This window comes from Coregonus lavaretus (genome assembly GCF_964263955.1).
Source record: "Coregonus lavaretus genome assembly, chromosome: 37".
NCBI lineage: Eukaryota > Metazoa > Chordata > Actinopteri > Salmoniformes > Salmonidae > Coregonus > Coregonus lavaretus.
Window position 1 is genome coordinate 14432843 of NC_140024.1, and position 24409 is coordinate 14457251.

General features: G+C 43.5%; 1 protein-coding gene across 1 annotated transcript in view; it reads left to right on the plus strand.

Moving 5' to 3' along the window:
- LOC311111813 (disintegrin and metalloproteinase domain-containing protein 10-like) overlaps window positions 1-24409 on the plus strand; it is a 94487-nt gene that overhangs the window by 62213 nt on the left and 7865 nt on the right. Inside the window, exons 4-7 of the mRNA XM_084154675.1 lie at window positions 9727-9885; window positions 16942-17042; window positions 19393-19557; window positions 23708-23800. Coding sequence (XP_084010801.1) covers window positions 9727-9885; window positions 16942-17042; window positions 19393-19557; window positions 23708-23800 — 518 coding nt within the window. The remainder of the gene's footprint in view (window positions 1-9726; window positions 9886-16941; window positions 17043-19392; window positions 19558-23707; window positions 23801-24409) is intronic.

Sequence of the window (24409 nt, forward strand, 5' to 3'; positions counted from 1 at the left end):
CAATACTTATTTTCCACCATAATTTGCAAATAAATTCATAAAAAATCCTACAATGTGATTTTCTGGAAAACATTTTCTCAATTTGTCTGTCATAGTTGACGTGTACCTATGATGAAAATTACAGGCCTCTCATCTTTTTAAGTGGGAGAACTTGCATAATTGGTGGCTGACTAAATACTTTTCCCCCCACTGTATATATGTGTGTGTGTGTGTGTGTGTGTGTGTATGTATGTAGGTATGCACATGTATGTATGTATGTGTGTGTGTGTGTGGATGTGTATGTGTGCACATATGTATATATAAATCACTATTTTTTTAAATTATTTTATTTTTTGATTGGGGGGTACGTTCAATTTATCAAAATCCTTGTTCCCATCTCCTAACCCACAATATGTAACTGTACTGCTGTCTATGTCGGTTACAGATGGTTTATGTTTAGACCGGCATTGCTTAGCAATAGAATCTTGTGATGATACATCTTGCCTATCTCAGGGATTGACCCAAGATTAACCTTAAGCTTGCAATATGTTTAAGTTGCAACTTATTCTGTTTAGGTTTATTAGATGCTAATTGAACACTTTAAGCGCGGGAGCCTCCTCAGTTCATATGTTAGTAGAAGTTCTAGGATAGTGAGAGGTGAACGTATAGTTGGGATTTTATTTTTGTTTTACCTCTTGTTCGAGGTCGCGTCGTGCTTTTTTGGCATCGGCCAGACAATGTGTTTTATTTTTATTTTCATATTTTTTTCTGTCCTATATGTGTATGCCTGTTAAATGTGGGTTGATGGGGAGGGGGGGGGGTAAAGGTTGGGGAAAGTAGGGGAACAGGGTGGAGAGTAAAGGTGCTTGCGGGGGGGAGGGGTGGGTTGGATACTACTCAGGTGTAGGTGCTACATATGCTGATCGTGTTGGTTTGGTGCGCTTTCTTACCTTTTTAGTGAGTTACATGTTATGCAGGCCACCATAGGAACTACAAATGAGAGGAGGGCAGGGCTTACATTCTCTTCCTGGAATGTTAAGGGTTTAAACGAACCAATTAAGAGAGGCAAGGTCCTAGCCCACTTGAAAGCACTTTCGTCTGATATAATATTTTTGCGAGAAACCCATCTGAAAAACAATTCTCATAAGACTTAAATGTAAGTGGGTGGGGCAAGTGTATCACTCTAACTTCTCTGCCAAAACGAGAGGCACAGCGATTCTGGTACGGAAAGGAATTCCCTTTCTACATAAAACCACTATTGTGGATAAAGAGGGTCGTTATGTGATCGTAATAGGAGAGATCCACTCTACTTCTGTAACTCTACTAAATATCTATGGGCCAAACATTGATAACCCCTCTTTTTTCAAAAGAGTCCTTGCCCTGATTCCAGATATCTCCCATACTAATCTGGTCATTGGAGGGGACCTTAACTGTGTACTAGACCAATATTTGGATAGATCCTCTACCCGGCGAACCCCTACCTCCTAATCAAGCGAATTCTTGAATACCTACATAAAAAATTCAAACTTATTTGATATATGGAGGATCTCTAACCCTACGGGTAGGGAATACTCCTTTTACTCTCATGTTCACAATGTATATACTCAAATTGACTACTTTTTGGTTGATGCTAAACTACTCCCTTATACCTGTAATGTGAGATATCATGATATTATAATCTCTGACCACAGTCCACTCACCTTCTCCCTGAGATTGGGTGACATCGTACCAAACGAGAGGGTCTGAAGGTTGAATCCTCAGCTCCTCACAGAACCAACATTCTGTGAACATCTTAAAGACCAAATTACATTTTTCTTTGATACCAACGACAACACAGACTTCCCCAGCATTATTGTGGGAAACGCTGAAGGCGTATTTGAGAGGCTGTATCATCTCCTTTCAGACTGCCAGGAGTAGGCAAAACAGAAGAAAATTGGTGGAACTGGAGGGACAAATTCACTTACTGGATAGGGAGAATACTAGACATCCATCTATGGAGAAACATAAGAAAATTATGTCTTTAAAATGTAAATACAATCAGATCCTCTCGGCTAAAATTGCTAAATCTTTTTTCTATGCCAAACAAAAATATTTTGAGTTTAGTGACAAACCACACAAATTACTCGCCAGACAACTTTGAAAAAATGTGAGTGACCGAATGATTCACAAAGTTAAATCTGCATCTGGGGAATTACTCTCCTCCCCCAAAGACATCAATGACAGATTCCGTCAGTTTTATGAGACTCTATATACAGTGGGGAAAAAAAGTATTTAGTCAGCCACCAATTGTGCAAGTTCTCCCACTTAAAAAGATGAGAGAGGCCTGTAATTTTCATCATAGGTACACGTCAACTATGACAGACAAATTGAGAAAAGAAAATCCAGAAAATCCCATTGTAGGATTTTTAATGAATTTATTTGCAAATTATGGTGGAAAATAAGTATTTGGTCACCTACAAACAAGCAAGATTTCTGGCTCTCACAGACCTGTAACTTCTTCTTTAAGAGGCTCCTCTGTCCTCCACTCGTTACCTGTATTAATGGCACCTGTTTGAACTTGTTATCAGTATAAAAGACACCTGTCCACAACCTCAAACAGTCACACTCCAAACTCCACAATGGCCAAGACCAAAGAGCTGTCAAAGGACACCAAAAACAAAATTGTAGACCTGCACCAGGCTGGGAAGACTGAATCTGCAATAGGTAAGCAGCTTGGTTTGAAGAAATCAACTGTGGGAGCAATTATTAGGAAATGGAAGACATACAAGACCACTGATAATCTCCCTCGATCTGGGGCTCCACGCAAGATCTCACCCCGTGGGGTCAAAATGATCACAAGAACGGTGAGCAAAAATCCCAGAACCACACGGGGGGACCTAGTGAATGACCTGCAGAGAGCTGGGACCAAAGTAACAAAGCCTACCATCAGTAACACACTACGCCGCCAGGGACTCAAATCCTGCAGTGCGAGACGTGTCCCCCTGCTTAAGCCAGTACATGTCCAGGCCCGTCTGAAGTGCATTTGGATGATCCAGAAGAGGATTGGGAGAATGTCATATGGTCAGATGAAACCAAAATATAACTTTTTGGTAAAAACTCAACTCGTCATGTTTGGAGGACAAAGAATGCTGAGTTGCATCCAAAGAACACCATACCTACTGTGAAGCATGGGGTTGGAAACATCATGCTTTGGGGCTGTTTTTATGCAAAGGGCCAGGACGACTGATCCGTGTAAAGGAAAGAATGAATGGGGCCATGTATCGTGAGATTTTGAGTGAAACCCTCCTTCCATCAGCAAGGGCATTGAAGATGAAACGTGGCTGGGTCTTTCAGCATGACAATGATCCCAAACACACCGCCCGGGCAACGAAGGAGTGGCTTCGTAAGAAGCATTTCAAGGTCCTGGAGTGGCCTAGCCAGTCTCCAGATCTCAACCCCATAGAAAATCTTTGGAGGGAGTTGAAAGTCCGTGTTGCCCAGCGACAGCCCCAAAACATCACTGCTCTAGAGGAGATCTGCATGGAGGAATGGGCCAAAATACCAGCAACAGTGTGTGAAAACCTTGTGAAGACTTACAGAAAACGTTTGACCTGTGTCATTGCCAACAAAGGGTGTATAACAAAGTATTGAGAAACTTTTGTTATTGACCAAATACTTATTTTCCACCATCATATGCCAATAAATTCATTAAAAATCCTACAATGTGATTTTCTGGATTTTTTTTTCTCATTTTGTCTGTCATAGTTGACGTGTACCTATGATGAAAATTACAGGCCTCTCTCATCTTTTTAAGTGGGAGAACTTGCACAATTGGTGGCTGACTAAATACTTTTTTTCCCCACTGTACATCTAAAGCGGATCCTAACCCCTTAATTATGCAAAACTTTTTGGAGGACTGTAATCTTCCTGCCCTGAACCAGGAAGACTCTAACTTCCTGAATAAGGAAATATCTCTTGAAGAAATTAGAGAAACAATTAAATCTCTAAAGAGTGACAAGACCCCGGGCCCAGATGGATACCCTGGTGAATTCTATAAAACATTCAGCAACATGCTCTCTCCCTACGTGCGCAAAATGTTGGTTCGGGCCAATGAGGATGTAGCTCTCCCATCTACTTTGGATGAGGCGTTTATTACAGTTATACATAAGAAGGGTAAAGATCCAAAAGAGGTAGGGTCATACAGACCAATATCCCTCCTTAATACAGACCAAAAGATTTTAGCAAAAACTCTGGCTAACAGGCTTAGCACTTTAATTGGCAAATTGGTCCATTTGGACCAGACCGGCTTTATCCCTAACAGAAACTCATTCTTCAATCTCAGGCGCCTCTTCAACATTATGTATTCTCAGAGGTTACCTAACGTTGACCTTGCAGTTATATCTCTTGATGCCGAAAAGGCCTCTGACCAAGTTGAGTGGCCCTATCTATTCAAGGTCCTACAGAAATGTAATATTGGCGATGGGTTCATAAATTGGATCCAGCTTTTATATAGGAACCCCTGTGCGAGAATACTCACTAACCAATCACTGTCGCCCCGATTTAACCTTTACAGAGGGACAAGGCAGGGTTGTGCGCTGTCGCCTATGCTCTTCGCCCTAATTATTGAACCTCTCGCTCAAGCGATCAGATCTCATTCAGCAATACACGGCTATAATACTAAAGATACTCTAAATAAGATTTCCCTATACGCAGATGATATTCTCCTCTATGTAACAGAACCCCAAGCTAGTATTCCAGCTATTCTTGAGGGGATTAATTTGTTTGGTACCTCGGGATACAGAATAAATTGGAACAAGAGTGAATTAATGCCCATACGGTTGCAAAACACCTCCTGGCTAGAACATCTTCCAGTTAAGTTATCTTCAGAAAAATGTATCTACCTTGGAATTGTAGTTACCAAACAATACTCCTTACTATTTAAAGAGAATTTCCCATCTCTGATGCAAAATCTCAAGGCAAACATACAATTTTGGAGAACTCTCCCAATTTCTCTGCTCTGAAGAATTAATGCCATTAAAATGGTCTTCCTCCCACAACTGCTCTACCTATACCAGAACATCCCAGTATTCATACCTAAATCCTTTCATAAACAACTGGACTCTATTGTCAATCCTTTCATCTGGGATTATAAAACACACAGGATAGGTAAAAAACACCTATGTAAATCCAAGATGGAAGGAGGATTGTCTCTCCCAAATTTTATATTTTACTATTGGGCCGCTAACCTCCGCGCTGTTACGTTTTTGCTGGATGACGCACCCCCGCCATCCAGCTGGGTTAGTATGGAGCGTGAGGAGTGTCACCCCTTCTCTATTGGTGCTGGGATTTTGTCACCTGTCAATCTGGAGATGTCACTTTACCGTAACAATCCTATTATACATAGCACAGTCCGAATCTGGAAGCAAATTAAAGTCCACTTTGAGCTTAGACCAATATCATTCATGCTCCCTGTTGCCAGGAATTCCTCCTTTGCCCCCTCTAACCTTGATAACACCTTTGAGCGATGGGGAGAGTTGGGGATAAGTACCATAGGGGATTTATATATAGGAGGGACCTTTGCTTCCTTTTAAATCGCTGAGGGAAACTTATAACCTTCCCAGAAGTAACTTTTTCAAATACCTACAAATTAGAGACTATGTTAGAAAACACCTCCCAACATTTGGGAATGCTAAACCTTCCATGTTTGACGGATGCATAGAAATATGCCCCACCTCAGACAAACTGATATCTCGTCTATATGACACTTTTCAATCTGTTAGCGCACCCTCTACTGATGCCATTAAGGCAAAATGGGAGGAAGAACTAGGGACTGACATTTCGGTGGCAGACTGGGAGGATAGCTTGGAGTATATCCACACCTGCTCCATTAACTCCAGACATCGTCTCATACAATTTTAAGGTATTACACAGATTACACTATTCCAAAACTAAACTGCATAGGATATTTCCTGATACATCCCCTATGTGTGATAAATGTCAGGCTGAGCAGGGTACACTACTCCACTGCTTTGCCCTATGCTCTAGCCTGTATGGTTATTGGTGTGGAATTTTTGGGGTCCTCTCTGAAGTTCTGGAGACTTCAATAGACCCAGACCCGCTTCTGATAATCCTGGGAGTGTCCGATTCCCTAAACGGATTAACCAACTCCCAAAAACAACTCATCTCTTACGGTCTCATTTCGGCAAAAAAATGTATCTTGTTGTTTTGGAAAAGGAGGGAAGCGCCCTCTACCAAATTATGGCTCAGCGAATTGGCAAACACTGTACACTTAGAAATAATTAGATATATTCTGAACAATAAATTATCAACATTTGATCAAATCTGGCAGCCTTTCCTTTCTTACTTGGACCAGTCGGTGCTGTGAATTTGTACTTTTTAACACACTCTCAATTGTCATATTGTAATCTACCTTTGGGCAGCTTGTGCTGGCCCCGCCACCCGAGCAGTCGGGAGGGGAATAGGGTGGAATATGGGGGGGGGGGGTATAAGTATAAGTGGGGGGGTTACATCTACCCTTTTTCTTTCTACCTGTCCCTGTTCTGTATGTCTTGTTTTGTAATATTTGTTTTGTGCCCAGAACTCTGAGTCTTGTTGTTCATATCTGTTCTCTTATGTTTAGATAAGAACTGTACACGTGTCTTTCATACCTATACACCATTCTTGTGTTTGTTCAATAAAAAATATTTGAACGAGGTTTCCATCCTCTCCGGCAACTGAGTTAGGAAGGACGCCTGTATCTTTGTAGTGACTGGGTGTATTGATACACCATCCAAAGTGTAATTAATAACTTCACCATGCTAAAAGAGATATTCAATGTCTACCAATAGGTGCCCTTCTTTGCGAGGCATTGGAAAACCTCCTTGGTCTTTGTGGTTGAATCTGTGTTTGAAATTCACTGCTCGACTGAGGGACCTTACAGATAATTGTATGTGTGGGGTACAGAGATCAGGTAGTCATTCAAAAATATTGTTAAACACTATTATTGCACACAGTGGGTTCATGCAACTTATTATGTGACTTGTTAAGCAAATGTTTACTCTTTTTAACTTATTTAGGCTTGCCATAACAAAGGGGTTGAATACATTGACATTTGAGCTTTTCATTTTTTATTAATTAACAAACAGTGACCCAAAATCTCAATTTAATCCATTTTAAATTCAGACTGTAACACAACAAAATGTGGAAAAGGTCAAGGGGTGCGAATACTTTCTGAAGGCACTGTACATCTCCGGCATTGTGTGTTGTGTTAAGTGCAGTTGCTCATCAGTTAGCCTCTGCCTGATATTAGAAGAACCGTGAACTGGTGGTAAAGCGGTAATATCCCCAGTCCCATTCTCCCTTGAGTCCCTTCCTCCTCCACCTGTACCTCTGCATTGCTTGCTGTTTGGGGTTTTAGGCTGGGTTTTCTGTATAGCACTTTGTGACATCTGCTGATGTAAAAAGGGCTTTATAAATTTAATTTCATTGATAGCTAATAGCTGTCTGTACTGTGATGGGGATGGGAGTAGGACCCATCTGCTAGTGAAGTACTGTAATCTAGTAGAGAGACAGACCAGACCACTCCATTATGTGTGATCAGATGTGCCTATACATTCATTTTGTCATTTGCCTCTCATAAAGACCAGCAGACTCCACTCTCCTTACTTTACATTAGCCCACTTAGCGCTTTGGGGACCAGGCAATTTCATGAACTAAATGAGGTGGTTACTGTGGTCCCTGTCTACTGGAATTCTCATAATTGGAGTGAAGCTGCTTGTATCTGGACTGCAGTAGGGTTTCTGATGATAAGGTACAGGGGTAAAGAATATTCCATTTCCACTGTCTATATGGCCACATTAACCCAGCTCTCATTAGTGTAGCATGTTCTTTTCACTCCTCTTTCTCTCACATGAAAGTCTTGTCAGTTGCCCTTGGAACCGGCCGTATTCTCCTGACTTAAACTTGGAATTATGGGTACTCCCTTTGCTGAGGGTATCAGTGTCTGAGGTGTGAGCACTCCTTGGTACAGTGATCAGACTTGATCCATATGTGAGCAGAGGATGGGTCTAAACCCCTCTGCACTGGCCTTTCATGCCCAGATAAAGGGCTTCCTCTTTGGGCAAATGAGCAGTGCCCAAGCTGTGCCTTCTGGAGATCAGAAGGGGGACTCTGTTCCTGAAATGATATCAGAACCATAGGGCTCTCTTTAATGTTACCAAGTGCTGCCCAGCATTAGACCACATAGATTAAATTGGTCCTCATTCTAATCTAAGCTGTAAGTGGGGAAAGTATTATTTATGTATGATTATGAAGAAAATGGGACAGCAGAAATGACACATGAAGTCATCTAAAGTGACAGTTATTACTGTCAATGAATGGTCTCAGCATAGCTCAAAATTCCTTTCCCTAGTATCCTGCTGATTTTGTTTAGATGGAGGTAATCTAGCCTACAGTATTATTTTGAGCAAGCACCTCCATTATTGACTGTGGTTTGCTATTACTCTAATCTAATATGTGCCTAATAACATTAATGGAATGCACTTTCTGTTTTTCTCACTTTCAGTATCAAAACTACTACCAATACCAGTTAGTGTCCCAGTGTTTCCTGACAAACTACATGGCTAGGGCCTGGACAAACCAGGGGAAACTATGGGCCCTTTCCATGGAACACACAGAGAAGAGATTTAGAGCGAAAGAGCTGGATGCTCCATGGGACAGCTGTGTGTTCTGCTGCTCTTGTTATCTCCAGCAGGAGAGCAGAGCAGACGGCCCCCAGCGGGCCTACTGGGCCTCTTTCCTCTGGAAACACAAACCTAACTTGGGAGAGAAGCTGGTTGGCTAGCTGGCTGGTTGGCTAGCTGGCTGGTTGGCTGTGTTTCTCTGTTTACGCTAAACTGCAATGGTCCCTCAGGATAACTATGAGACAAAAGCTCCAACATTTTCGCAAACAATACTGAACTGAAGAGAGCAGCAGATAAAAATAAGTTGATCTTCCTCCATCCTGTGGAAAACAAGTCTTATTCTCTCCCTGATTAGTTATCTTCTCCCATTGAGTTGTCAGTGATCTATGTGCAGTTTTATTATAACCCTCCAGAGTCTGCTGTTTTTATAACACAGGTTTTTTTTCTTCCAACCTGCAAAGGTTTTTCAAGGCGCTTGCTCTTGACAAACACTGAATGAAAAACCGTGCAGTCTTCCTCTGTCTGGTTGAAAGGCGGATGATGTTTAATAGACTCTGCTATGCCCTGAAAACATTTGGTTTTATTCCGTCTTACTCCTGTTACTATTGTCAAGGCAGTGCTTCTTTCTCACTGGTTCCTTGATTCTTCAAGCGTTAGTTGTGCCTTTTGTGTAAGAAGCCCAGCTGTTCTCTGATTGTCCCTGACACTAACCAGAGTCCAAGCTCTTATTACTAGTCATTATTTGTCTGATTTGAAGGTCAGATGAGAGGAGCAGGGATGGGTCTTTATGATACAGACAGACAGGGATATGGTGGGCCCCACCCTGATACTCTGCTCCAAGACGCTATTCCCCCCAGGAACAGCTCACTGTCTACCATCTGCTCAATGTTTAGAGCTGCCTGTGTGTGTCTGTGTTTGTGTGTCCGCATTATGTTCTGTTAGTTTGTGTGTCAGCTTGCGTTGGTGTGTATGTTTTGACTGTGTTTCTCTCACACGTTGAGCATTGACTTCCCGTCCTACCCCCAACTGAATAGAGTTGAGTTGACCACCCTTCATCAGCCACCTGACCTGAGTCTTTCTCCTCCAGGTGAGAAGGGCACTCTGACTCACGGCTCGGTGGTGGACGGCAGGTTTGAAGGCTTCATCCAGACCCACCAGGGCATGTACTACGTGGAGCCCTCGGAGAGGTACCTCAGAGACAAGGACGTACCTTACCACTCAGTCATCTACCACGAGGGGGACATCAGTGAGTATACTCCGCTGCCAGTCACCCTGCAGGCCTGCTGGAGTCATGGTGCCAACATCACAGCACTAAAATGAGTTATGGCTGTCATTAATGTAATAGGTATATTTTATAGACTTAAAGGACGTGTTCGTTAATGCTTTTGCTATATTGATTCAGACAATGTTGCCCATACAATATGACTATGGGTGTGTGTGTATAAGTGTTGATAGTTTTTTAGGGATGTAGCTTTAGAAATGAGGTGTTCATTATCCAATTAAGCAGTTGAAATACAATTTAATTCCAAATAACACATATTTTGTGCAGGCAAAGATGGTTATTATTGGAAGCACATGGGATGGCTTGTTAACACCACAGTCATTCGTCAATGTTATTCGCTTTGAAAGCGAATGGATTGAATTGGCTGTAGCAGCTCTAAATAGCAGTACCATGGCTGTGCTCTTTTTAATTACAGTTGTTGTCATCAACTGACAGCAGTGACTAATCCATGCTGGCTCGTTTGTCCCAGCTTTTCTCTCTCCACCTCTGCTACATGCACATCCCTCCCTATCATAGAGAACAGTAGGCGTCATACTGTTACAGGACAGGGACCTTAGATAGAGAGTAACACCGAAAGGCGATTCTCTGCTGGAGGTATTTATTGTAAGCAGAGATATGGATGGATGTGTACCTAAATGGCCTGAAGGATGGGGGGTGGGACAGCACAGGACCGGTTTCTCTAGGCTTGGAGGTAAGGTCTTAAAGGCTGTGGAATGCATTCTGAGCAGAGTGGAGGTATACGGTTTAAATACAATTCAGAGCTGTCAGAGGAGAGGTCTATCCAAGGGGAGTTTACATTGGGCATTTAGCCAGGCATAATGTCAAGTCAAGGTCATGTCAGATGAACTGTGGAATGGGTCTGAGCCAGAGGAAGGGGAGCTGACGAAGGTTGCACTGGGACACTGCAGCAAGAAACGCACGCACGCACGTACACACACACACACACACACACACACACACACACAGGGTCAGGGTTAGGCTGAGCCCTGATGATTGATGTGGAATCAGGATGAGACGCCAGTGCCAGGGAGTGAATCCTCTTCCTTAGCAACCAGCCCACCAATTATAGATCATTCTGAGGTGTGGGTGTGGGCTAAGCTCCAGAGACCATTGACCCCACTCATCCCAGTACAGGCCAGAGAGCAGCCCTCTCAGGCAGGCAGGGAGGAAGCAGCATGGAGGCCCACCCTGTGTTGCTTGGCCCTCTTTTCCTCAGGTGGGGCTGATTCACAGCCAGCCTGCCTGCTGACACACAGGCACAACCAGCCCAGCATGAGCCTGCAATCAGAGAACCTTTCTCTTATGCTACTACTCCACAATGTAGGCCTACTCTCTCGCTCTTTCTCCTTTCCCTCTATTTCTTCCCTGTCTCGCGCTCTTTGTCATTTTCTATGTCTGTATGAGGTGTCAAGAAAGCTCTCACCCTCTATTCCTCCTCCCATCCTGCTCTTTCTGTTTATCTGAGGGTGTGAACAGAGCTTTTCTGTTCCTCTTCCCTTTCTCTGTCCCTCAGTGTCATATCCAATGACAGGCTGTCATCTGAACCCCTCAATAGTACTGCAGGGCTTGGCCACTGCACCTGCTTTGAGGTAGTTATGCCCTACCCATTCTTTGTGTTCTTCACATCTTTCTTCTTCTTTCCTTAGCAGATTATATTGCCTGAGACATTACATGAAGGACCCCATTTCATATTTTTCCCTTCACTAATCTATGAAGCGAATGCCGGTGCCCCAAATTGAGATTTTCTGTCAAGTCATGCTGCCATGTGAAGTCAGGTCATAGCACTGATGGCAGCTCTCTTATCTCATTTGTGCCACTGTGGGTTAACATGCTCCACACTGCCTCCTTGTGGTACATAATATTTGTATTTGCATAGCCTTTCATGTTATCAGCTGTACATTTACACATAGTTGAGTCATTTATTAATCTAACTTTGGCTACATTCCTGTGACACAATGAAGTATCGAGTCCATATTGATACAAGGGGACTGGGTAAAGACAATCTTCCAATAGACCTGTTTGAGAACTTCATTCTATTCAAATTTTTACATTTTAGTAATTTAGCAGACACTCTTATCCAGAGCGACATACAGAAGCAATTAGGGTTAAGTGCCTTGCTCAAGGGCACATCGGCAGATTGTTCACCTAGTTGGGTCGGGGATTCGAACCAGCGACCTTTCGGTAACTGGCCCAAAGCTCTAACCGCTAGGCTACCTGCCGCCGCATTCTGTTCAGTGTAACATTCAGGTTTCAGCTGTTTTATTCAAACTGTGTCTTTATCAACCTATTAATGAGTCTCTTCTCACTGATATCCTGTCTGCACTTGGATGTTTTCAAAGACATCAAAGACGCACTTCAAACAGGTTCATTTTGTTGCGGAGGCTTTTTTCCTTGAAGAAACTGTGGCACCTAATTTTAGAATTCTCTTTCCTGTTGAAGCTGGTGTTGGTGAGAGAGAGGAAGGACAAATGGTGGATGGATGGAATAAAGAATGAAAAGGCGTGACTGACTCTGACTCCCATTTACCCCGGCTTTCACAACTTTGTCTTTCTTCGCTTCTCGTTCGCAAAGGCCTTTTGATTAGCATCTGAATGAGAGGGCATTCACTGCAGGGACAATGACAGCTTTCTGTCGGGAAATAGAGAATACATTGTCAGGGCAGAATGTTTTGTTGTTCGGTCAATCCGGTCAGTCCAGTACAGAGCCATTCTCCTCAACTGACAACGGGGCACAGGTTGACCCTGAGCCCACTCTCTCCTCCTCCAACCCGTTGACCTGACTGCCCACTAGTGGCACTTTGTGGGGACTCATTATATGATATGCAAAGCAAAATGCAAATGAACTGCGGTCAGTCAATAGTGCTGTAAGTACGGCCAGGCTTTTGAGGAACGGCATCCTGGCCCTGCAGCACTTATCCTGACTTTTAAAAAAGCGACTATAAATAAAATAAAGTGCCAAAATAACTCCCCCGGCACTTTTCTGCCATCGAAGAGTGTGAATTAAAATGTCTGTTTGTCCAAATTTGTTTGAGGACAGGAGGAGGGTAGGAAGGTTGAGGGAGTGTGAAACGCTGGCTGAGTATACTATTTACTTGTAGGCTGCAGACCTGAGTGTGTGTGGTTTTGTCGGGACTGAGTTTGTGTTCTTTGGGACTGAGTGTGTTTTCCTCAAGTTTTGAGGTGTATTCGTTGGCACTGTGTGTGTTCATTACGGCGATGCGTGTTCTTTAGGACTGTGTTTGTGTTTCTGGGAGCTGAGTGTGTGTGTGTGTGTGTGTGTGTTCCTTGAATTTCCTTGGGCAGAGTGTATGTTCCTTGAATCTCCTCGGGCAGAGTGTGTGTTCCTTGAATTTCCTCGGGCAGAGTGTGTGTTCCTTGAATCTCCTGGGCAGAGTGTGTGTTCCTTGAATCTCCTGGGCAGAGTGTGTGTTCCTTGAATCTCCTCGGGCAGAGTGTGTGTTCCTTGAATCTCCTCGGGCAGAGTGTGTGTTCCTTGAATCTCCTCGGGCAGAGTGTGTGTTCCTTGAATCTCCTGGGCAGAGTGTGTGTTCCTTGAATTTCCTCGGGCAGAGTGTGTGTTCCTTGAATCTCCTCGGGCAGAGTGTGTGTTCCTTGAATTTCCTCGGGCAGAGTGTGTGTTCCTTGAATCTCCTCGGGCAGAGTGTGTGTTCCTTGAATCTCCTCGGGCAGAGTGTGTGTTCCTTGAATCTCCTCGGGCAGAGTGTGTGTTCCTTGAATCTCCTGGGCAGAGTGTGTGTTCCTTGAATTTCCTCGGGCAGAGTGTGTGTTCCTTGAATTTCCTCGGGCAGAGTGTGTGTTCCTTGAATCTCCTGGGCAGAGTTTGTGTTCCTTGGATTTCCTCTGGCAGAGTGTGTGTTCCTTGAATCTCCTCGGGCAGAGTGTGTGTTCCTTGAATTTCCTCGGGCAGAGTGTGTGTTCCTTGAATCTCCTGGGCAGAGTTTGTGTTCCTTGAATTTCCTCGGGCAGAGTGTGTGTTCCTTGAATTTCCTCGGGCAGAGTGTGTGTTCCTTGAATCTCCTCGGGCAGAGTGTGTGTTCCTTGAATCTCCTCGGGCAGAGTTTGTGTTCCTTGAATCTCCTCGGGCAGAGTGTGTGTTCCTTGAATTTCCTCGGGCAGAGTGTGTGTTCCTTGAATTTCCTCGGGCAGAGTGTATGTTCCTTGAATCTCCTCTGGCAGAATGTATGTTCCTTGAATTTCCTTGGGCAGAGTGTGTGTTCCTTGAATCTCCTCGGGCAGAGTGTGTGTTCCTTGAATCTCCTCGGGCAGAGTGTGTGTTCCTTGAATCTCCTCGGGCAGAGTGTGTGTTCCTTGAATTTCCTCGGGCAGTGTGTGTGTTCCTTGAATCTCCTCGGGCAGAGTGTGTGTTCCTTGAATCAGAGGCGTTGCTATTGCTGCTCCCGCCATGCAGGGTGGTGACTGACAGGTTAATTTGGGAGGCTTATAACAGCAGCTCTGCCGTGTCCTCCCAGCACTGCCAGACTCAGCCGGGGGACCTTGAGGATTAACCACTCACGAGGACTTAGTCTCACTCACAATACATCTACATGATGCCTATAAGGCCTTGAAGAATAGGACTGTGTACTGAGTTATGTTTTTCTACAGTCTACACTACTAGACGCTACAGTATGTCTTTGGAGTCCATTTCCATGCCAGTATGTTGTGGTGGCCCTGGTTGTGATGGATGTAAGAGTGCTGATTTAATGAGACGCATGCATGTACTGTAATTACATGATCCTAGTTGTAGGATTGATTGCTTGTGTTTACTGGTGTGTTTTTGTTGTAATTAGGGGGGCTTTCGCTATTGACCAGAGCAGCGGCATCGACTGTGTTGTGTACATTAGGGAAAAGATGCAGTGGAGAGAGGAGACCTGTATTGAAGCGTGCAGTCAGCGTTATTGACTCCATCTCACTGTTTGTTACTATCTGGGGACAACTGGGGGAGGGAAGAATCTCTCTGCTAGGAACTGATCACAGAGCAGTCTGACCTGATGTAGGATCTGATCCAAATCCATGTTTTATTATCAGCACATTGTACAGTAACAGCCTGATTGATGGCATATGCATTCAGTTATTCTGTGTATTCAGGGTTATTGTATTGCGGTGTATAGGTTAAAACATTCAAAGTGCTGAGTGTGGGATTGTGCTGGCTTGTGTTTGAAGTCCTGTCTCAGGTATCTGAGGCGGAGTAGGGAGGGCATGTTGCCCAGGGGAGGGAGAGATGGCTGTTATCCCTGAGTCCTCATTAGTGACAGAGACACACACACACACATACCGCTTCTTCCTCCTCACTCTGCTTGCTCTGTTATGCAGCCCGCTTAGACAGCAACAGAGCTGTCAGGCCTGGTTGACACTGCACCATTCCCCATTCCCAGAGAGCCCTGGCTGAGGCCCCTGAGTTCAGCACACTCTGCCCAAACCCAAAACAGCATACCTATATGTTACTCTGCCTACCTCCCAGTCACCCGCATAATTAGGGTCAGAAGTTTTCCATGGCCACGTAACCTAACCAGGAAAAAGTAGCATACCCAAAATAGACTGCCTGTCTCCCAGTGTGTCATCCATACCTGTCCCCAACCCTGTGTCTTCATCCTGGAACACATGGCGTTGTTCTGTAGGGACTGACAACATCAGACAGAGAGAAGACAGAAGTCGTTTGCTGTGAATAGATAAAGCCAACTAGGGAAGAAGTAGAAAGCTCTGTGTATCCTGTTGACTAAACACACAGCCGTAATTGGAGTTCATTAGCATTCAAGCCTGCTGTGAAGGTAAAGAGTATAGATTACAAAAACCCATTATACAAGTTTGAAGATTTCCACAGGCAATTATGGCTCTCTGCTAAGAGTTCTGTGTCACTATGGTTTACTCATTTTCATGTTTCACTGTGCAGTTCTGTGTTCTGCATAGGGATCACTGGGCTCATTCTACAGGGGCGCTCTGTACTATGGTGAGACTGTCTGCTTGTTTATTGGCTCATTTAGGAACAGGATGGTAATGACAAGGAGGGTGCTCTCCAACTTGCTTGCTGGCTGCTCTTCAATGGGTGACATCAGAGCAGAGTCAATAGATTTGAATTGGATGCGTTAATCAAAATCATGTTCCTTTTTTATTAGGAAATTGGATCTGTGCATGTGCTTGATCTGTGCACCTGCTTTAGGCAGATGCCCGTGAACAAACGGTGTTCTTGATGATCACCATCTTAGCTGGGTTGTAAAGTACCCAGCTCTGTGTCTGTCTTACTGCTTTGGTCCCATTGGGAATGCTCCAGCAGCCAGCCAGTCCACAGAGGGACACAGCACCACGTGTTGTTCTGGGCAATGGCATCATTTCTCAGCAGAGGGCAAGGATACGATCTGCTTAGATGTAGGTTTAAATCTGGACTGTGGCAGACTCTGTGGTATCTCAGACCATTCTTTGACATTGATCTGTGTTAGTAATTGTGAAAGTGTATTGCTTGAATATTGGACTTTTCTGGATACTGTAGTTGCAAGTAGTGTTGTTGCTCCTTATTGAGTCTGGTGTTTTTCAGAGCCTCTGGCAGAGGAAGGTAGAGGAAAGTCGAGCAGTGAGTGAGTCAGTGACATGTAATTTGGGAGGAAGACTGCTTTCTTTCCAGCCTGGAGAAGGAGACGCCAGCTGTGAACAGAGGATTATACTTTCAGTTAGCGTAGACAGTCTGTGTGTTAGGCCTTGTTACACACACACACACAGAGAGAGAGAGAGAGAGATATTAACTACAGCTTCTTTCTGTCCTAATGAACAGACATTTAATGCTCTGAAAGATATCTCCACCCTCAGGTGAATGAGTTGTTGCTGCTAGGGATAATAAGGTTATACTGCTATGTTTTAGAGGGCCTTGCATAGAGTAGATGAGGCAACACTATGGCTTCGTGTACAACCTTTCTCTTTCCCCTTCTAAACAGGTTTAGCCTAAAGCTGAGAGAACCAATATTACTGGTAATATGGTTGAGCTCATATTGATGGTTTCCTATTCTCCTCCCAGATTACCCTCATAAGTATGGCTCAGAGGGAGGCTGTGCTGACCACTCAGTGTTTGAAAGGATGAAGAAGTACCAGGCCTCAGCTATGGAGGAGCCTCTCAAGGTGAGCTGATAACACCCCACTGTGAAACCAACCCTATACAGTGAGGGAAAAAGTATTTGATCCCCTGCTGATTTTGTACGTTTGCCCACTGACAAAGACATGATCAGTCTATAATTTTAGTGGTAGGTTTATTTGAACAGTGAAAGGCAGAATAACAACAACAAAAATCCAGAAAAAGGCATGTCAAAAATGTTTTAAATTGATCTGCATTTTAATGAGAGAAATAAGTATTTGACCCCTCTGCAAAACATGACTTAGAACTTGGTGGCAAAACCCTTGTTGGCAATCACAGAGGTCAGACGTTTCTTGTAGTTGGCCACCAGGTTTGCACACATCTCAGGAGGGATTTTGTCCCTTTTTTTTTTCCCTGATTTGCAGATCTTCTCCAAGTCATTAAGGTTTCGAGCCTGACGTTTGGCAAATCGAACCTTCAGCTCCCTCCACAGATTTTCTATGGGATTAAGGTCTGGAGACTGACTAGGCCACTCCAGGACCTTAATGTGCTTCTTCTTGAGCCACTCCTTTGTTGCCTTGGCCGTGTGTTTTGGGTCATTGTCATGCTGGAATACCCATCCATGACCCATTTTCAATGCCCTGGCTGAGGGAAGGAGGTTCTCACCCAAGATTTGATGGTACATTGCCCCGTCCATCGTCCCTTTGATGCGGTGAAGTTGTCCTGTCCCCTTAGCAGAAAAACACCCCCAAAGCATAATGTTTCCACCTCCATGTTTGACGGTGGGGAGGGTGTTCTTGGGGTCAAAGGCAGCATTCCTCCTCCTCCAAACACGGCGAGTTGAGTTGATGCCAAAGAGCTCGATTTTGGTCTCATCTGACCACAACACTTTCACCCAGTTCTCCTCTGAATCATTCAGATGTTCATTGGCAAACTTCAGACAGGCTTGTATATGTGCTTTCTTGAGCAGGGGGACCTTGCGGGTGCTGCAGGATTTCAGTCCTTCACGGCGTAGTGTGTTACCAATTGTTTTCTTGGTGACTATGGTCCCAGCTGCCTTGAGATCATTGACAAGATCCTCCCGTGTAGTTCTGGGCTGATTCCTCACCGTTCTCATGATCATTGCAACTCCACGAGGTGAGATCTTGCATGGAGCCCCAGGCCGAGGGAGATTGACAGTGCTTTTGTGTTTATTCCATTTGCGAATAATCGCACCAACTGTTGTCACCTTCTCACCAAGCTGCTTGGCGATGGTCTTGTAGCCCATTCCAGCCTTGTGTAGGTCTACAGTCCCTGACATCCTTGGAGAGCTCTTTGGTCTTGGCCATGGTGGAGAGTTTGGAATCTGATTGATTGCTTCTGTGGACAGGTGTCTTTTATACAGGTAACAAGCTGAGATTAGGAGCACTCCCTTTAAGAGTGTGCTCCTAATCTCAGCACGTTACCAGTATAAAAGACACCTGGGAGCCAGAAATCTTTCTGATTGAGAGGGGGTCAAATACTTATTTCCCTCATTAAAATGCAAATCAATTTATAACATTTTTGACATGCGTTTTTCTGGATTTTGGTTTGTTATTCTGTCTCTCACTGTTCAAATAAACCTACCATTAAAATTATAGACTGATCATTTATTTGTCAGTGGGCAAACGTACAAAATCAGCAGGGGGTCAAATACTTTTTCCCCTCACTGTAGCTATACAGCACTCACCACTACCATACAACCACTTACACATTCTGTACACAGTACTGGAGGACCATACAAACATAGCACATACACACCATCTGTATAGTCGATATTGCATCCACAGGCATGCTGTGGAAAACCAGTACTGCGCAACCCATTTTATTACCAAGTTGTGATTGGTATTATCAGTTTTCCCTTTAGTTCTTGAATCCCAATAAATACCACCTCACATATTCTTGCTCCATGGTAAAATAACAGTAAGCACGATTAGCATGATAAGGAAACATGGAAGTGATTAAGTCCGACTTGTTATTGGAGCTGTAACTAGAGCCAGGTTCCTGTTATTGTTCCTGGGTTCTTATCCCTTTCAGCTCTGTGGATGACTGAGTAGAGTGATGTCACAGATCATCTGGCAGGGTGAGGTGTTAGTGTTCTCTCTCAGGGGATGAGTTAGACCAGACCAGGGGTGTGTCCGGAAATGTTTCCCCATGTTCTGGAAGACCTCTCCCTACTCCCTTCAGAAGTCAGGGCCCTCTTTCTCCACATCTGAAGACATGGGATTTTTTTTCTTCTACCTTCCACTTTCCACTCTCAATCTAGCTCCCCTATCTCTCTTCTTCCAGCTCCCCTCTTTCCACCTCACTCTCCCTCACATCCATCTCTCCCTCCTAGTTGACTAATGGTAGTTGTTCCTCTGGTTGTTGTCTCTGCAGGAGCCCAACAGTGTGGTGGAGGAGGAGAGGTCCCATGAACATGGTCCAGTGATCCTGAGGAAGAAGAGAGCAGCTCAGATAGAGAAGAACACCTGCCAGCTCTTCATCCAGACTGACCACCTCTTCTTCAAGTACTACGGCACCAGAGAGGCAGTCATCGCACAGGTATTGAGGGTGTACACACACTAGGGCATCCCAGACAAAAAGAAATCTTGGTTGACCGAGAGTCATCTGTTCTTTCAATTAATCTATTGGTCTACATTTTGAAACATGTATTTTTCCATATATAGACACACCCTATGTGTTTGAATAAAATCAACTACATGCACTGAGCTTGTCTGATGCTTTAAGCTCACTGTTTGATGAAATAATTAAGACACACAAATGACTCAAGAAGGGAGCCCGATGGCCACGCTGTGTTAAAATGAAATGACAGTGAGTGCCTGTGTGACTGGTGCACGTTGTCTCTCTCCTCCCTGCTGCAGCGAACAGGCACCACAGCACAGCAAGTGTTTATCGCGCTGTCTGTGCTGAAGCTGCAACATAATTACAGCCATTTTGTTTCTTACTTGTTTCTGACTGAAAGGTTCTGTAACCAAAATACCTAATTTGTTTAGGAAAAACATTCCCTATTCCCTCAACCCTTGCTCTCTTTATGTAAAACATGTATGCAGTGCATGCACGTGATCAATAGGGCCTGACCTATAGCCTATCATAATCACATCAATAAATTGGTTATAACAAACTCCGAACACAGTAATGTCGACAGCAAAATGGATGCGGAGGACGTGAAAGATAAACTCAAAACGGCCAAATGTTTACTGGTTGCTCAGGAGGGAAAGGGGAAGTCAGATGTGTGGAAGACATTTGACTTAGTTGTGGAAACGATTGGAGATCAAGATAAAGGAGGGTATAGTAAGTAGCAAGCGCTGCATGAGTATTGTGTGCCAAACAAGTGCTGTTAGATTACAATATTATAATTTGTTTCTGACCATTTGGAACAGTGTAAACAACACTAAATAAATTATAAATGTAACAGAGAGTCTGTTCTAACTAAGAAAAATAAATATATAAAGCCTTTATTACAGCAAAGACTAAAAACGGTTTAATGCATTCATGAATTCCGGTTTGTTTAATGTTTAGGCTAATTATCCAACGCTCCCTTTGTTAAATGATTTAAAAACTAAAATGCTTGATTGCATTTCAAAGCATGAATGACTCGTATGCTGTGTGATGACATGAACGAATGAATGATTGATTGATTGATACATAATGGTCATCATAATAATAATTGTAATAATAAGAAGGAAATCAAGAAAAAGGAGGGTATAGGAGCGAGAGCTGCGTGCATTTTATGTGTGACAAACAGGTGCTGTTAAATTACAATATAATTTTTCTGCCCGTTTGGAACAGTGTAAACAACATAAATAAAATAGAACAGACTCTGGTATTACTTACAATGAAAAAAAAAGTTTCAAAGCCTTTATTACAGCATAGCAAAGATAAAATATTTGCTTTATATGACATTTTGCAGTTGCGTGATGCTTGGTGCTCACGGAATCAGTAGGCTATTAAACAAACACTCAAACTGGCAACAGAAGCAGGATCTGTCTTATTTCTGTAGATATACAGTGGGGGGGGAAAATATTTAGTCAGCCACCAATTGTGCAAGTTCTCCCACTTAAAAAGATGAGAGAGGCCTGTAATTTTCATCATAAGTACACGTCAACTATGACAGACAAATTGAGAAGAAAAAAATCCAGAAAATCACATTGTAGGATTTTTTATGAATTTATTTGCAAATTATGGTGGAAAATAAGTATTTGGTCACCTACAAACAAGCAAGATTTCTGGCTCTCACAGACCTGTAACTTCTTCTTTAAGAGGCTCCTCTGTCCTCCACTCGTTACCTGTATTAATGGCACCTGTTTGAACTTGTTATCAGTATAAAAGACACCTGTCCACAACCTCAAACAGTCACACACCAAACTCCACTATGGCCAAGACCAAAGAGCTGTCAAAGGACACCAGAAACAAAATTGTAGACCTGCACCAGGCTGGGAAGACTGAATCTGCAATAGGTAAGCAGCTTGGTTTGAAGAAATCAACTGTGGGAGCAATTATTAGGAAATGGAAGACATACAAGACCACTGATAATCTCCCTCGATCTGGGGCTCCACGCAAGATCTCACCCCACGGTGAGCAAAAATCCCAGAACCACACGGGGGGACCTAGTGAATGACCTGCAGAGAGCTGGGACCAAAGTAACAAAGCCTACCATCAGTAACACACTACGCCGCCAGGGACTCAAATCCTGCAGTGCAAGACGTGTCCCCCTGCTTAAGCCAGTACATGTCCAGGCCCGTCTGAAGTTTGCTAGAGTGCATTTGGATGATCCAGAAGAGGATTGGGAGAATGTCATATGGTCAGATGAAACCAAAATAGAACTTTTTGGTAAAAACTCAACTCGTCGTGTTTGGAGGACAAAGAATGCTGAGTTGCATCCAAAGAACACCATACCTACTGTGAAGCATAGGGGTGGAAACATCATGCTTTGGGGCTGTTTTTCTGCAAAGGGACCAGGACGACTGATCCTTGTAAAGGAAAGAATGAATGGGGCCATGTCTCGTGAGATTTTGAGTGAAAACTACTTCCATCAGCAAGGGCATTGAAGATGAAACGTGGCTGGGTCTTTCAGCATGACAATGATCCCAAACACACCGCCCGGGCAACGAAGGAGTGGCTTCGTAAGAAGCATTTCAAGGTCCTGGAGCGGCCTAGCCAGTCTCCAGATCTCAACCCCATAGAAAATCTTTGGAGGGAGTTGAAAGTCCGTGTTGCCCAGCGACAGCCCCAAAACATTACTGCTCTAGAGGAGATCTGCATGGAGGAATGGGCCAAAATACCTGCAACAGTGTGTGAAAACCTTGTGAAGACTTACAGAAAACGTTTGACCTGTGTCATTGCCAACAAAGGGTATACAACAAAGTATTGAGAAACTTTTGTTATTGACCAAATACTTATTTTCCACCATAATTTGCAAATAAATTCATTAAAAATCCTACAATGTGATTTTCTGGATTTTTTTCTCTCATTTTGTCTGTCATAGTTGACGTGTACCTATTATGAAAATTACAGGCCTCTCATCTTTTTAAGTGGGAGAACTTGCACAATTGGTGGCTGACTAAATACTTTTTTTCCCCACTGTATATTAAATGGACAATTTATAAAGCCAGGCACGTTTAACAGTTAGGTTATTTATGATAGACCTAATTAAGTTGGTTTCCTCTCTCCTCAATTAAGGCAAGGGCTGTTTCCCCGTCTCCTCACTCCGCTGCTGCCTCCGTCACATTGTTCTCAACACCAATATGCTGGGTAATGTTGCTATCATGCACATAGCAACATATAGGAAAAGGCACCAATTCAACGACGCACTGAAGATTACGTTTCAGAACCGTGGACAACGACCACTATCCATTGCGGTAGAAAGCACATATAATATTGTTATATAATATTATTTAATTTATTAGTGTTGCACCATTATTCTTACATAATATAGCCATTTACAATTTCAGAAGCACATGTCTTAGAGAGATGGACTGTGCCAATGGATTAGTCCACTGAGACTGGCGCGAATCAGGCAGGTGTCTTGTGCACCATTAAAAAATTTTATCAATTTGCGACTGCTCGACTAAAGAAATCTCAGTCGACCCTAATACACACACACACTCTGAGTCAATCGGAAGGGGGGAAATCAGGGCCTGCCCTTTAGTTCCGGCAGGATAAATCGATTACAAACAGAATAGTGTTTGTCTGTGGGTCTGATCAGTTGTTGTTGGCTTCCTTCAGCCAACCAGCCCAGCAGGGCAGACTTGTTCCTCCTGACTGAGTTCTATAGTCTAATGAATCAGATGCAGATGAAATGCTGCCTTCCACAGTAGAGGGTCCAGTTAAAGGAGAGACAAGCTGATTAAAATGTAATTTCTGTGGACACTCACTCTCTCCATAGGTGAGATAAAGACAAAGGTTCAGTATAATGAAGAAGTAAATGTGTTCGTTATGATAGCTGTTTAGCTCTGAGACTAGAGGCTTGTTTATAGGATGGGCTGGACAGTGTGGAGCAAATCTTCAACAGATTGATTTCAATAGGCTGAACACAGTGATTCTGTAATTAGAGATATTTTTTATGTGTTCATTGGTGGGGTAACAGACATGTCATGTCTTTAATGTCATGCTATGATTTATCTGATGTTCTCTCTGCAGTGCAGTTGTTCCACAGTTCTCATAATCTAATGGTGACTGTTTTATTCTCTAGATCTCCAGCCATGTAAAGGCCATTGACTCTATCTACCAAGGTACTGACTTCATGGGCATCCGCAACATCAGCTTCATGGTCAAAAGGATCAGGGTGAGTTTATTTGTGTTCAGACCGCCACTATTTGCCTCACTCATCAGTATTCCACCACACTCCAAGATACCTAATAAATCCTTAAAATCCTCAGGTGAACACCAGCTGCCATTTAAAGTAGGGAGCTCTGGGCCCCATTCCAAAATCAATTCAAAACAACTCTCACAAAAGGTTTCTCTGGGGCCAAGGAGCTGGCAACTTTTTAAGTAGAATAATTTCTCTGTCTAAAGCCTTTTCCCACTCTCTCTTCAAACACACATTAGCATAGTTACCTTTAGCGATGATTATAGTGATGTAGACACAGTGGCCTTTATGTGTGAAGTCAATTCTCCAATACCCCAGGGACCTGTTACTGTAGGCCCTCCCAACAGAGCTCCAGTCTGTTCCCCTATCTCGTGTGTGTGTGGTGGGGGGTTTCTGTTAGCCGATAACAGCCTGCTTTTGGCCAATAAAAAAAATTGTAAAGCTGATAAATAAAATTGGCGCTGGTCAATTGTCCGGGAGAAGAAAAAAAATCCTGTTGCGAAATAATGCTTTTTAGGCTATTCATTGATGGAAATACCAGTCGATGGAAATAAATGTATCGGTCTATAGGTTAACTTGCTTAAT